Source organism: Mirounga angustirostris, unplaced genomic scaffold (assembly GCF_029215605.1).
Source record: "Mirounga angustirostris isolate CCGP_5_RB_7025 unplaced genomic scaffold, mMirAng1.0.hap1 SCAF_17, whole genome shotgun sequence".
Lineage (NCBI taxonomy): Eukaryota > Metazoa > Chordata > Mammalia > Carnivora > Phocidae > Mirounga > Mirounga angustirostris.
The window spans coordinates 11,930,197-11,946,492 of NW_026991725.1; the positions used below are offsets into that span (position 1 = coordinate 11,930,197).

Below are 16,296 nucleotides of genomic sequence, written 5' to 3' on the forward strand. Positions count from 1 at the left end.
TGTGGCTTGGCACCTCATTTGGGGCGTGGGTTTAGTTTATGGCCAGGCTAGAGTCTGGTTTAGTCTTCTGATGCTGCGTAAATAGTTCTCAAGCCACAGTCTACTCTGTACGACTTTTTCCTTTTATGTATATCGGCTTTTTAAATTGTGTTCTAGGAAAAAAAAAAAAAGCTTGTCATTTCTCCCAGCAGAATGTGTGCAAAAGAGGAAATTATAAATTAAAAGAAAGCACATGATTGTATAGTACTATACTAGTTATTCTTCCTTTCCTTTCTGCTCTTTCAATTTTTTTTTTTTACTATTTTAAAATTTTATCAAAAAAAGCTCATTGGTGGATTATGGAAGCCACATTTACATGGGGAAGTGGAAAAAGAAAACTTTTTTTAAAAGATTTTATTTATTTGAGAGTGAGTGAGTGAGCATGAGCAGGGGGCGGGGGCCAAAGGAGAGGGAGAAGCAGACTTCTCACTGAGTGGGGAGCCCTACACAAGGCTCAGTCTCAGAACCCCGAGATCATGACCTGAGCTGAAGGCAGCCACTTAACTGACTGAGCCACCCAGGCACCCCAAAAGAAAACTTTTTAGATAGGATACACAGAATCTAATAAAGATAAATTTTCAGTGGCCTATTTCTCTAAAAATCTCAATTTGTTTTACGTATTAGAAACTAGACAGTTGTTAATGTCAGTTTGAAAAGCTGGGAGCCTATTGAAAAGTATTCATTTGTGATTATCATTCACATGAGAAACAGTAATTGTCTTGATTTGGCTAACAGGGACTTTTACTGCAGTGCTTATTATGAGTACAATATTGATATGATTCTAAAAGAAATGAAGTTTATCTTTAGTAGGTGAGTCATATATTTGTACTATAAGTTCATCTTTTTCCTGTCAGAATGTTTCCATTGAATTGTTTCTCATGTGCAGAAAATCATTTTGTGGTGGAAAAGTGAAATCAAAGCATAGTAGCAGAATTGTGATAATTCAGACTTAGTATCACTCAGCAAAAAGTAGGAGTGAAGAAATATTGTCCACAAAAGGACAATTAAGCATTCATGCTCAACCTTAGAAATTTATTGTTTGGGTAACAACAATAATATGGAAAGAATATAAAGTATGTCAGTGACCCCATGACCATAGCTGGGTGCAGAATGGGAGGCAATGTTATATAAACTGTTACACGTTTGAAGTAGATCTCAATAAATGACACTTTTCATCATCTAAAATGTATTCTTTTGGAAGTAGTCAGGACACTGGCGTCTAGTATGGCATTTTTGAATTTAACATAGTGACTAGAGCTGTACCTTATATTAGCCAAGTAGATAGCAAACTCACATATACTTCATCTTTCCATTTAAATGCCGACCTTATCTTCCACTAGCGCTTAATATTCTTTCATATATTTTTTTTCAACTGAGAAAAGTTTTAAGAGTTAAAAAATGTGATTCTGCTTTTGGCATAGCAGAGTGAGCTAATAAATCATTCTTCCCACAGAAAACAAATGTAAATTCTGGACAAAATATAAACAAACACGCACAAATTTAGATATGTGTATTATAGTTTCTGGAACAACCAACAGAAATTTAATATAAAGAGAGATATTTAAAAAGCTAATAGAAAAATTAAAATTGGATATTAAAAGTATTGAAATTATCTAGGAAAAGGGAAGGAAGCAAGAACAGAGAAACAACAAAAGCAAGGAAACCATCAGAAAAATAATAAAAAAATAATAAAATGGTAGCTATAAACTCAACCCTACCAGTAAGTTAGGCTAAATGTGAATGAACTATAGACACCAATTTAAAAAGTCCAGAATTGAATTTAAGAAAACCCCAAATTAGACCTCAATTATTGTCTAAAACAAAATCATTTTAAATACAATTATATTGATTATAAAAGTGAAAGAATGGAAAAGTATATACCATGTGTGCACCAATCAGAACAAAGCTAGAGTGATGATATCAATACCAGAAAAAGTAGACTTCAGAACAAGGAAAATACCAGGGTTAAAATGGGACATCTCAATAAAAGAGGCAGTTCATAAAGAAGTCCTAATAATCCTAAATGTGTATGGACTTAAAAAAATAAAGGTCTAAAATTTAGGGAGCTTATATAACTGAAAAAAAAATACTTGGAGGTGTTTGGTTCTATTCAGTGGTAGAACAAGAAAGTAGGCAATCAATCAGTAAGGATATTGAAGATCCTAACAATTCTATCAATTAACTGACCTTTATAACACTGCAAGTGTTCGAGTGTGTGTGGAACAGTCACTGCAATCTAGTCTCAGATATAAAACAAGGTTTAACAAATTTCTTGTCATAATGGAATTAAACTAAAACTCAGTATGTGAAAGATACCTGAAAAATACCCAAATACTTGGAAAAACTCAACAACATACTAAATATCCCATGAATAAAGAGGAAATATCTGGAAAACATTTAGAACTGAATGCAAATGAAAAGGTAATAACAAGTTTTTGGAATTCATTCCATTTTAAAGCAGGTTTATAGGGAAATTTATACCAATATATGCTTACTCTGAAAAAGAAGAAAGTTCCGGAAACAGTAATCTAAGCTTCCACCTTAAGAAAGTTGAAAAAGGTGCGCCTTAGTGGCTCAGTGGGTTAAGCATCTGACTCTCGATCTCAGCTCAGGTCTTGATCTCAGGGTTGTGTGTTCATGTGAGTTAAAGAAAAAGTTGAAAAAACAAAGAGCAAATAAAACTAAAGCAAGGAGAATGAAGGAAATAGTAACAGAAGATACTAATAGCAGAAGGAGGAATATAGGAGATGAATCAATGAAATTGAAAGAAAATCAGTGACAGCTGGGGCACCTGGGTGGCTCAGTTGTTAAGCGTCTGCCTTCTGCTCAGGTCATGATCTCAGGGTCCTGAGATCAAGCCCCGCTCGGGCTCCCTGCTCAGCAGGAAACCTGCTTCTCCCTCTCCCACTCCCCCTGCTTGTGTTCCCTCTCTTGCTGTCTCTCTCTCTGTCAAAAAATAAATAAAATCTTAAAAAAAAAAAAAAAAAAAAGAAAAGAAAAGAAAAAAGAAAAACTCAGTGACACCCCAAATAGATTTCCTTGAAAACATCTAGCCAGTATGACCAAGGAAAAAAGGAGGGAAGACAAATTATTGATAATCTCAATGAAAAAGTGGACATCACCAAAGATCCTACAGATATTAATAAAGTCCATTTCCTTGAGTTACAGAAAGTAATTCACCCAAGAACATTTAAACACCCCAATTTTCCATTTTAAAGTAATAAAATTTAAATTACAAAGAAATTAAATTAAAATGATTTTGGAGCTTTCAACAACAAAAAGGCCCACATTGTTTCACTGGCAAATACTACTGAACATCTAAGGGTAGGAAATAATAGCAGTTTCCCCCAATCTCTTCTAGAAAATAAGAATATAAGGAACATTTCACAATAGGACCAGCTTTACCCTGATTCCAAAAACAGACAAACACATGATTAGACACCTACAAACGAATATCCCTCAGGAACACATCATGAAAACCTTAAAACATTAGCTAATTGAATCTGGCAGCATATAATAAAGGATTTTGACCAGGTGGAGCTTATCCTAGGAATGCAAGGCTTGTTTAACATTATCATTCATTAGTAAAATTCACCATATTAATCGAGTAAAGAAGAAAACCACATAATCATTTCAGAGGTGTAAAACACTGGACAAAATTCAACATTCGTTCATTATAAAAGCTCTCAACAAACTAGGAGTATAAAGAAACATCCTCAAGTTGATAGAGGGCATTTATAAAAAATCCTAAAGTTAATATCATACTTGAAGATTGAATGCTTTCTCCTAAAATTTGGAAGCCATGAATATTGCTTTCGCCAGTCCTTTTTTCTCAGCAAATGTAGTAAGTGAAGAAAAAGGAAAAAAAGGCATGTAATTTGGAAAGGAAGAAATAAAATTATGTTTATTCACATACTACATGATAGTCTGTAAAGAAAATTCCATGTAATCTAAAAAAACCCTTCCTAGAACTGGCAGAATATAAAAAATGTCAGTTATGTCTCTATATGCCAGCAGGGAAAAATTGATAATTGAGATAAAATGAAGAGTCGCATTTATAATGGATCTAGGAAAATACATTTACAATTTGTGTGCTGAACAAGAAAAAAAGTCAAAGAAGATATATATCAAGAAATATGAAGTGTTCATAGATCAGAAGACTCAATATTGTTAAGATGTCCATCACCCTCAAATTGATTTATAGACTTAATATAATCCTCCCAAAAAAATATCCTAGGAATTTTTGTTATATCAAAATCTGATTCTGTGTTTGGAAAGGAATTGGAATAACCAAAATAATGTTGAAAAGGTTCTTACCTGATCTCAAGATTTACTATAAAGTTACAATAGTCAAGAAAGTGTGGTATTGGGGTGCCTGGGTGGCTCAACTGGTTGGGCATCTGCCTTCGGCTCAGGTCATGATCCCAGGGTCCTGGGATCGAGTTCTGCTTTGGGCTCCTTGCTTGGCGGGGAGCCTACTTCTCCCTCTTCCACTCCCCCTGCTTGTGCTTTCTCTCTCTCTCTGACAAATAAAATCTTAAAAAAAAAATGTGTGGTATTAATGAAAGCATAGATGCAGAAATTGATGGACTGGAATAATACTTCCAGAAAAAGACCTATGCAGATATAGCTGGTTGATCTTTGACAAGTTGACAATGGATAAAAAATAAAGGATAAAGAATTCAGTGGATAAAGAATAGTCTCTTGAAGAAATCTTGCTGGAACAATTGGACATCATTTGCAAAAATGTTAATTTGTGCAACACCTCATACTTTTTACAAAAATTAACTCAAAATGAATGATAGACCTATATGTAAAATATAAAACTCTGAAATTTTGACAAGAAAACAAAATATTTGTGACCATGGATTAGGCAAAGAATTCTTCGCTATGACATTTTGTCAAAATTAAAAACTTGCTCCGTGAGACACTGTAGGCAGTTTGGATAAATGTTATGCCAGGGTAGAGACACAGTTTAAACTGGTGAATTAAGGTAGGGTATTAGTAGATAAACTGAAACTCAAAATTCAGGTTTTGAGAAATGGTAAAAAGTGGGAGCAGGTTTTGGTTCCATGGAGAGAAGTCATTTTCACGTTCTTTGTTATCAGATTGGCTGTTTTAAAATGCTTGTGAACTCTTGGTAAACCTTTCTCTACTAGTCATATGGGAACATCAGAAAACTACAGTTAGCGTCCTCACTAAATGTATACTGATGTATACTGATGTGGCATGAAGGTTTTGTGTTCATACAGGAAAAAGGTGCTGTGTTTTAATTTTTTTTATTGGGGAAAGTTTTTTACATCTTTGATAATTTTTTTCCCTTTAAAGTATAATGAGTATTTTGTGAAAATATTTCATCCACATACATAATTGTTTTTATTTTTACTCTTTTTGGTGTGTCTTTCAGGAATGCTTCTAGTCACAACAGACACCCTTGGCCATGACTTTCATGTCTTCCAGATTCTGACTCATCCTTGGTCTTCATCACAAAGTGCTGTCCATCATCTATATACTCTTCACAGGGGAGAAACTGAAGCCAAAGTAAGTTGTATATTTTTTAGAAGGTGTTTGTGTGTGTGTGTTGTGTGTGTGTGAGTGTGTGTGAGTGTGTGTGTGTGTAATATGACATCTAATTTAGCTGGTTATTTATGTCATATTGGAGCTTAATGTTAATATTAGTGAGAACATAAAATATCCTATTTTGACCCAATAAATACATAAGCAGTAGGCAAACAAGTCAATGAAGTTGATAAAACATAAGTTCTATATATCCTTCTCCTCCTACCCTATACCATTTCCTCCCCCAGCAAAAACCCTATCATCCATTGGATATCTCTCCCGGTCTTTTTATGTGTGTTTTGGTTTTATATACATGCATACATGCACATGCACACACACAAATGCATGTAAACATGTGTTCACATATACACAAAATAATTGAATTTTATAATGTATGACTCTGTGGGTAATATTTGGTGGTATGCAGGAGTCAGCTCACAGTGGCTAGTGAGAATGAGTTGTGTACGTTTGTCCCCAGCTCTGGATGTAGTGACATTACATTGGTGGCGTGAAATCATCTACGCTAGGAGTGTTTATATAATGGAAATCGACAAACACTACAAGTCAGAACTGTTTCTTTTCTTATGGAACCAGTTTTTTTTTTTTTAAGATTTTATTTATTTATTTGACAGATTCAGAGATAGCGAGAGAGGGAACACAAGCAGAGGGAGTGGGAGAGGGAGAAGCAGGCCTCCCGCGGAACAGGGAGCCCAATGCAGGGCTCGATCCCAGGACCCTAGGATCATGACCTGAGCCGAAGGCAGATGCCTAACGACTGAGCCACCCAGGCGCCCCATGGAGCCAGTTTTTAACATTTAGCAACACATCACTGTGCATGCATGTATGGGCATGCACATACACACACATCCACACAACATCCACACACACATCCACATACATAACTTACTAAGCATTTGTATTAGGCACCATGCTAAGTGCTTTTACATGTATTCTTAATATCACTTGGTAGATACTGAGCTAGCTTAGTAGGCTAAAATTCCAACTATTCATTCTTTTGTTTCCCAGAGCCTATGGTTATGCATTTACCAGTATGCTACTGTATATCCTTTATCCTGAGAGATAGCTCATTGACCCACCACTATTTATTAGCTAGTCCATCCTTTCCCACTAGTCTAAAATGCTTTTTATCATAAGTTTCCATTAGAATTTTCTGTAATAGAATGAAATATCTTAAATATATAGAAATCCATGAGTTTATAATGATACTTAAAAAGGAAGTATTGGACGTAACTGTAGGTTGCTTGTTTACTAACTCATTATTTTGAAAATTGATAACTAAAGCATTTAACTTGTCTTTCTTATATCAATTTAATAAGATAACTGAATAGTTGGTGAGGGAAAGTTTTTCTTTATGGAAGAATTCCAGTATTAAAAATGTTAGAATTTAGATTTAGTGTGGTGATTATTCTGCAATATATACACATATTGAATCATTTTGCCGTACACCTGAAACTAATATAAAGTTGTATGTCAGTTATACCTCAATTAAAAAAAAAAAGTCAGAATTTTAAGAATCACCATTGTTGCTACCCCTAATGAAACAATGGATTTAGGCAATAATCATCTGTATTTAGTTTTAGCTGATGGTGGAACAGTCAGATATGTACTTCCTGATTTGATGTAATATGTATACAATATCATCTATGAAATATTTCTGCCCAATCCTCTAAATTAAACCTGAATCTAATTCAGCCCATAGATATAATTAGTACTTTACATAAAAGAGATAGACAAGTTAAACAATACCATGAGAATGCAGCCAGCCAAATCTAAAATGTGGGAAGTTCTTCACTAAAAATGTGACCTGATTTTTTAAAAAGTTTTTATTTAGTTAGAATACAGTGTAATATTCATTTCAGGTATAGAATTTAGTGATTCAGTCCTTACATATAATACCTGGTGCTCATCCCAAGCACCCTCCTTAATCTCCATCATCCATTTAACCCATCCATCCCCCCACCTCTCCTTTGATAACCATCAGTTTATTCTCTATAGTTAAGAGTCTGTTTCTTGGTTTGTCTTTCTGTTCTTCCCCCCATGTTCATTTATTTTGTTTCTTAAATTCCACATATGAGTGAAATCATATGGTATTTGTCTTTCTCTGACTTACTTCGCTTAGCATAACATTCTCTAGCTCCATCCTCCTCATTGCAAATTGCAAGATTTCATTCTTTTTTTATGGCTGAGTAATATTCCATTGTGTATATATACCATATCTTCTTTATCCATTCATCAGTTGATGGACATTTGGGCTCTTTCCATAATTTGGCCATTGTTTATAATGCTGCTATAAACATTGGGGTGCATGTGTCCCTTAGAATCAGTATTTTTGTATCCTTTGAGTAAATACCCAGTAGTGTAATTGCTGGATTTTAGGGTAGTTCTATTTTTAAGTTTTTGAGGAACCTCCATACTGTTTTCTAGAGTGGCTGCACCAGTTTGCATTCCCACCAACAGTGTAAGAAGGTTCCCCTTTCTCTGAATCCTCACCAATACCTGTTGTTTCCTGTGTTGTTAATTTTAGCTATTCTGACAGGTGTGAGGTGGTATCTCATCATAGTTTTGATTTGTATTTCTCTAATATTGAGTGATGTTGAGCATCTTTTCATGTGTATGTCTTCTTTGGAAAAATGTCTGTTCATGCCTTCTGCCCATTTTTTAACTGGATTATTTGTTTTTGGGGTGTTGAGTTTTATAAGTTCTTTATAGATTTTGGATGCCAATCCTTTGTCAGATATGTCATTTGCAAATAATCTTCCCCCCCTCCCAAAGGTTGCCTTTTAGTTTAGTTGATTGTTTCCTTCATTGTGCAGAAGGTTTTTATCTTTTTTTTTTTTTTTACTTTACCAAATTATTATTTTTTTTCAAATTTTTATTTAAATTCTAGTTAGTTAACATATAGGGTAATACTGGTTTCAGGAGTAGAATTTACTGATTCATCACTTACATGTAACACCCAGTGCTCTACACAAGTTCCCCCCTTAAAACCCATTACCCAGAAGCTTTTTATCTTGATGAAATCCCAATAATTCATTTTTGCTTTTGTTTCCCTTTCCTGAGGAGACATATCATGTAAGAAGTTGCTATAGCTTGTGTCAGAGTGGTTACTGCCTGTGTTCTCCTCTAGGATTTTGATGGTTTCCTGTCTTACATTTAGGTCTTTCATCTATTTTGAATTTATTTTTGTGTATGGTGTAAGAAAGTGGTCCAGTTTCATTCTTTTGCATGTTGCTGTCCAGTTTTCCCAACACCATTTATTGAAGAGACTGTCCTTTTCCCATTGGATATTCTTTCCTCCTTTGTCAAAGATTAATTGACCATATGGTTGTGGGTTCATTTCTGGGTTTTCTAGTGACCTGATTCTTACAACAAATATAGCTAACCGTTGAATACATGGGTTTGAACTTCACGGGTCCACTCATGTGGATTTATTTTGATAAATACTGTAAATGTATTTTCTCTTTCTTATGATTTTTCTCTTTTGATTTTTAAGTTTTTATTTTAGTAACCCGGTGCTCATCATGACAAGTGTACTCCTTAATCCCTATCACCTATTTCATCCATCCTGCCACCTCCCCTCTGGTAACCATCAGTTTGTTCTCCGTAGTTAAGAGTCTGTTTCTTGGTTTGCCTCTCTCTGTTTTTTCCCTATGATGATTTGCTTTGTTTCTTAAATTCCACAAATGAGTGAAATCATGTGGTATTTGTCTTTCTTGGACTGACTTATTTCACTTAGCATTATATTCTCTAACTTCATCCACGGCTTTGCAAATGACAAGATTTCATTCTTTTTTTATGACTGAATAATATTCCACTGTGTGTGTGTGTGTGTGTGTGTGTATGTGTGTTACACATCGTCTGTATCTGTTCATCAGTTGATGGACACTTGGGCTGCTTCCATAGTTTGCTATTGTAAACAGTGCTGCAATAAACATAGGGGTGCATGTAGCCCTTTGAATTAGTGTTTTTGTTTTCTTTAGGTAAATACCCAGTGGTGTAATTGTTGGATTGTAGGGTGGTTCTATTTTAAAATTTTTGAGGAACCTCTGTACTATTTTCCAGAGTGGCTGCAGCAGTTCGCATTCCTCCCAACAGGATAAGAGTTTCCTTTTTCTCTACATCCTTGCCAACACCTGTTGTTTCTTGCATTTTTGATTTCAGCCATTCTGACATTCAGTCATTCTGAATGTCAACCAGTGTGAGGTGGTCTTTCATTGTAGTTTTGATTTGTGTTTCCCCGATATTGAGTGATGTTAAGCAACTTTTCATGTGTCTGTTGGCCATCTGTCTGTCTTCTTTGGAGAAATATCTTTCATGTCTTCTGCCCAGTTTTTAATTGCATTATTTGTTTTTTTGGTTTTTTTTGTTTTGGATATTGAGTTGTATAAATTCTTTATATATCCTGGATACTAACCTTTTATCGGATATATCATTTGCAAATATCTTCTTCTAGTCAGTAGGTTGCCTTTTAGTTTTGTTGATTGTTTCCTTTGCTGTGCAGAAGCTTTTTATTTTGATATAGTTCCAATAGTTTATTTTTCCCTTTATTTCCCTTGCCTCAGGAGACATATCTAGAAAAATATTGTTACAGTCGATGTCAGAGAAATTACTGCTTATGCTCTCTTCTAGGATTTTTATGGTTTCAGGCCTCACATTTAGGTCTTTAATCCATTTTGAGTTTATTTTTGTATATAGTGTAAGAAAGTGGTCCAGTTTCATTCTTTTGCATGTTGCTGTCTGGTTTTCCCAACACCATTTATTGAAGAGACTGTCTCTTTCCCCTTGGATATTCTTTCCTGCTTTGTCAGAGATTGATTAACCATATGGTTGTGGGTTCATTTCTGGGTTTTCTGTACTGTTTCATTGACCTATGTGTCTATTTTTATGCCAGTATCATACTGTTTTGATTGCTGTAGCTTTGTAGTATAACTTAAAATCTGGAATTGTGATACCATCAGCTTTGTTTTTCTTTTGTAAGATTATTTTGTCTATTTGGGATCTTTTGTGGCTCCATACAAATTTTAGGATTATTTGTTCTTGTTCTGTGAAAAATGCTATTGTTATTTTGATAGGGATTGCATTAAATGTGTAGATTGCTTTGGGTAGTATGGACATTTTAACAATATTTGTTCTAATCCATGAGCATAGAATGTCTTTCAATTTGTTTGTGTCATCTTCAGTTTCTTTAATCGGTGTTTTATAGTTTTCAGAATACAGGTCTTTCACTTCCTTGGTTAAGTTTATTCCTAGGTATCTTATTATTTTCAGTGCAATTGTAAATGGGATTGCTTTCTTAATTTCTCTTTCTCTTGCTTCATTATTAGTGTATAGAAATGCAACAGATTTCTGTGCATTGATTTTTGTATACTGTGACCTCACTGAATTCATTGATCAATTCTAGCAGTTTTTTGGTGGTGTCTTTTGGGTTTTCTCTATATAGTATCATGTCATCTTCAAATTTTGGAAGTTTTATTTCTTCCTTACCAATATGGATGTCTTTCATTCCTTTTTGTTGTCTAATTGCTGTGGCTAGGACTTCCAGTACCATGTTGAATAAAAGTGGTGAGAATGGACATCCTTATCTTGTTCCTGATCTTAGGGGGAAAGCTTTCAGTTTTTCTCCATTGAGTATGATGTTAGCTGTGGGTTTTTCATATATGGCCTTTATTATATTGAGGTATATTCCTTCTAAACCTACTTTGCAGAGGGTTTTTATCATGAATGGATGTTATACTTTGTCAAATGCTTTTTCTGTGTCTATTGAAATGATCATATGGTTTTTATCCTTTCTCTTGATGTGTTACATCACATTGACTGATGTCTTTATTTTTCTTGCCTAGTTTCTCTGACTAGGATTTCCAGTAGCATGTTGAAAAAAATGGTGAGAATGGGCATCCTTGTTTTTGTTCTTCATCTTAGAGGAAAAGCTTTCATCTGGTCATGGTTGAGTGTGATGTTAGGTGTGGGCTTGTCATAGATGGCCTTTATTATGTTGAGGTACATTTCCTTTATATTCATTTTATTGAGAGTTTTTATCATGAATGGATGTTGAATATTTTAAAATGCTTTTCCCATATCTATTGAGATGGTCATATGATTTATATCCTTCATTTTGTTAATGTGTGGCTCTCAGTCAGCATCTAGATGGAGCATCTAGATTGGAAGCTGGACTCTCAGGCAGCAGCTTTTAAAGTATGAAAATAGATCTTTTTTAAGGATAGTCTAGGAGAGGGGCATTTTTGTCTACTGCTTCAGTTCTGTGCCCTGGGTAGAAATAATTTTATTTTATTTTTTTCTGTTAATCACCATATATTACATCATTAGTTTTTGATGTAGTGTTCCATGATTCATTGTTTCCATATAACACCCAGTGCTCCATTCAATATGTGCCCTCTTTAATACCCATCACCAGGCCAACCTACCCCCCTACCCCCCACCCCTCTAGAACCCCTGGTTTGTTTCTCAGAGTTCATAGTCTCCCATGATTCGTCTCCCCCTCCGATTCCCCCCCTTCATATTTCCCTTCCTACTATCTTTTTTTTTTTTTTTTAACGTATAATGTATTATTTGTTTCAGAGGTACAGGTCTGTGATTCAACAGTCTTACACAATTCACAGCACTCACCATAGCAGATACCCTCCTAAATGTCTATCACCCAGCCACCCCATCCCTCCCACCCCCCACCACTCCAGCAACCCTCAGTTTGTTTCCTGAAATTAAGAATTCTTCATATCAGTGAGATCATATGATACATGTCTTTCTCTGATTGACTTATTTCGTTAGCTTAATACACTCTAGTTCCATCCACACCATTGCAAATGGCAAGATTTTGGGGTTTTTTTGATGGCTGCATAATATTCCATTGTGTAGATATATACCACATTTTCTTTATCCATTCATCTGTTGATTGGACATCTTGGCTCTTTCCATAGTTTGGCTATTGTGGACATTGCTGCTATAAACATTGGGGTGCACGTACCCCTTCGGATCACTACATTTGTATCTTTGGGGTAAATACCCAGTAGTGCAATTGCTGGGTCATACGGTGGCTCTATTTTCAACTTTTTGAGGAACCTCCATACTGTTTTCCAGAGTGGCTGCACCAGCTTGCATTCCCACCAAGAGTGTAGGAGGGTACCCCTTTCTCCGCATCCTTGCCAACATCTGTCATTTCCTGACTTGTTAATTTTAGCCATTCTGACTGGTGTGAGGTGGTATCTCATTGAGGTTTTGATTTGGATTTCCCTGATGCCGAGCGATGTTGAGCACTTTTTCATGTGTCTGTTGGCCATTTGGATGTCTTCTTCGCAGAAATGTCTGTTCATGTCTTCTGCCCATTTCTTGATTGGATTCTTTGTTCTTTGGGTGTTGAGTTTGATGAGTTCTTTATAGATTTTAGATACTAGCCCTTTATCTGATATGTCATTTGCAAATATCTTCTCCCATTCTGTCGGTTGTATTTTGGTTTTGACTGTTTCTTTTGTGGTGCAAAAGCTTTTTATCTTGATGAAGTTCCAATAGTTCATTTTTGCCGTTGCTTCCCTTGCCTTTGGCGATGTTTCTAGGAAGAAGTTGTTGCGGTTGAGGTCGAAGAGATTGCTGCCTGTATTCTCCTCTAGGATTTTGATGGACTCCTGTCTCACATTTAGGTCTTTCAGCCATTTTGAGTCTACTTTTGTGTGTGGTGTAAGGAAATGGTCCAGTTTCATTCTTCTGCATGTGGCTGTCCAGTTTTCCCAACACCATTTGTTGAAGAGACTGTCTTTTTTACATTGGACATGCTTTCCTGCTTTGTTGAAGATTGGTTGACCATAGAGCTGAGGGTCCATTTCTGGGCTCTCTATTCTGTTCCATTGATCTATGTGTCTGTTTTTGTGCCAGTACCATACTGTCTGGATGATGACAGCTTTGTAATAGAGCTTGAAGTCCAGAATTGTGATGCCACCGGCTTTGCTTTTCTTTTTCAACATTCCTCTGGCTATTCGGGGTCTTTTCTGGTTCCATACAAATTTTAGGATGATTTGTTCCATTTCTTTGAAAAAAGTGGATGGTATTTTGATGGGGATTTCATTAATGTGTAGATTGCTCTAGGTAGCATTGACATCTTCACAATATTTGTTCTTCCAAGCAATACAAGCCTTCCTCAAGAAACAAGAAAGGTCTCAAATACACAACCTAACCCTACACCTAAAGGAGCTAGAGAAAGAACAGCAAATAAAGCCTAAACCCAGCAGGAGAAGAGAAATAATAATGATCAGAGCAGAAATCAATGAAATAGAAACCAAAGGAACAGTAGAACAGATCAACGAAACTAGGAGCTGATTCTTTGAAAGAATTAATAAGATTGATAAACTCCTGGCTAGACTTATCAAAAAGAAAAGAGAAAGGACCCAAATAAATAAAATCATGAATGAAAGAGGAAAAATCACAACCAACACCAAAGAAACACAATTATAAGAACATATTATGAGCAACTATATGCCAGCAAGTTAGATAATCTAGAAGAAATGGATGCATTCCTAGAGATGTATAAACTACCAAAACTGAACCAGGAAGAAATAGAAAACCTGAACAGACCTATAGCCAGTAAGGAAATTAAAGCAGTAATCAAAAATCTCCCAACAAACCAGAGCCCAGGGCCAAATGGCTTCTGAGGGGAATTTTACCAAACATTCAAAGAAGAATTAATACCTATTCTTCTGAAACTGTTCCAAAAAATAGAAATAGAAGGAAAACTTCCAAACTCATTTTATGAGGCCAGCATTACCTTGATCCCAAAATCAGCCAAAGACCCCCATCAAAAAGGAGAATTACAGACCAATATCCCTGATGAACATGGATGCAAAAATTCTCACCAAAATACTAGCCAATAGGATCCAACAGTATATTAAAAGGATTATTCACCACGACCAAGTGGGATTTATTCCTGGGCTGCAAGTTTGGTTCAGTATCCACAAATCAATCAATGTGATACAATACATTCATAAAAGGAAGGACAAGAACCATATGATCCTCTCAATAGTTGCAGAAAAAGCATTTGACAAAGTACAGCATCCTTTCTTGATTAAAACTCTTCAGAGTATGGGGATAGAGGATACATATCTCAATATCATAAAAGCCATCTATGAGAAACCCACAGTGAATATCATACTCAATGGGGAAAAACAGAGCTTTCCCCCTAAGGTCAGGAACGTGGCAGGGATGTCCACTATCACCACTGCTATTCAACATAGTACTAGAAGTCCTAGCCACAGCAATCAGACAACAAAAAGAAATAAAAGGCATCCGAATCAACAAAGAAGAAGTCAAACTCTCACTCTTTGCAGATGATATGATACTTTATGTGGAAAACCCAAAAGACTCCACTGCAAAACTGCTAGAACTCATACAGGAGTTCATTTTAAATTATGTAAATATCCCTTTTTCCCCCCCCAAAATTTGTAACACTTCTTTTATTTATATTTATCATTTGGTTAATAGAGTCCTATTTTATTCAGTGGGTTATATTCATTCAATAACTTTATTTTAAAGCTCAGAATATCCCAGATTTGGCCAGTGGCACCTATCAACTTGACATCTGTGTCCTTTGACATATCTCCATTTCTCTTACAACGTCCTTCTGGCACAACGAAACTTGCTTATTCTTATTTTAGTTACCATTCGTATTTGTTTCTTTTGTATGGAGATTTCCAATTAGATGAACATTTTAGTGAAGATTCAGTATTTCACTGTGCTGCTGGCACATTTTATTTCTTTTTTAAAAAAATTTATTCATTTATTTGAGAGATAGGGGGGTGTTGGGGAAGAGCAGAGAGAGAGAGGGAGGGGGAAACTCAAGCAGACTCCATGCTGAGGGCAGAGCCTGACGAGGGGCTGGATCTCAGGACCCTGAGATCACAACCTGAGCCAAAACCAAGAGTCAGATGCTTAACCAACCCTGCCACCCAGGCGCCCCCACATTTGATTTCTTAACTCTGTGTTTATAATACCTATTCTGCCCTCACCAGTCACTGGTATGCTCTGCTTCAGCTCTAACTTCCTAGAATTTTAGTATTTTAAATATTTATACTTTTTTTCTTTTTTTTTTTTTTGCTTACACCTATATTTTGGTAACTCATTTGCATTAGCATTATTTATCATTTAATTATCTATACATCCAATCTGGAAATAGAGATCATGCTTAACCTTCTTGGTATCTGTCATCCTTAGAACAGTGCCCTGTGCATGGGCAAATGTTTGTAGGTATAAATATTTGCTGCTGCCAATGCTATGCCTATTTAACATGAAGGGAAACCAAATAGAAATTATTAAAATTATTTTGTTCTGTGTCACACTCTGTAATTTAGGAGGTTGGGAATTTCTAAACACCAAATATTAAGATCGAAGGAAACTCAACTAATGACCATAAAATTAATTTCTGTAAGCTTCCACTGAAAATTATTTTGAAATAATATATAAAATGTAGCACTGATTATGAAATCTATATGGCATATGATCTATCTAACTGTCTTTGAGTACTTCAGAATCATGTCATTCTGGATTTTTCCAAAAACTCTGAGGGTACTTTAATCAGGCAAGGAAAAAAACTCAAGTATGTGGATCTAATTATGTTGAATTAAGTTGTTTTGTGATCTATGACTTGGGATATCCTCTGCATCTGACAGTAATTTTCCTCAT

General features: G+C 35.5%; 1 protein-coding gene across 9 annotated transcripts in view; it reads left to right on the forward strand.

Annotated features, from left to right (window-relative positions):
* The window catches only part of BCAS3 (BCAS3 microtubule associated cell migration factor), a 599,947-nt gene that overhangs the window by 209,013 nt on the left and 374,638 nt on the right, over positions 1-16,296 (forward strand). For all 9 annotated transcript variants that reach the window (XM_054510917.2, XM_054510920.2, XM_054510919.2 and 6 more), the window contains one exon: positions 5,447-5,580. In XM_054510917.2, the coding sequence (XP_054366892.1) occupies positions 5,447-5,580 (134 nt within the window). The remainder of the gene's footprint in view (positions 1-5,446; positions 5,581-16,296) is intronic.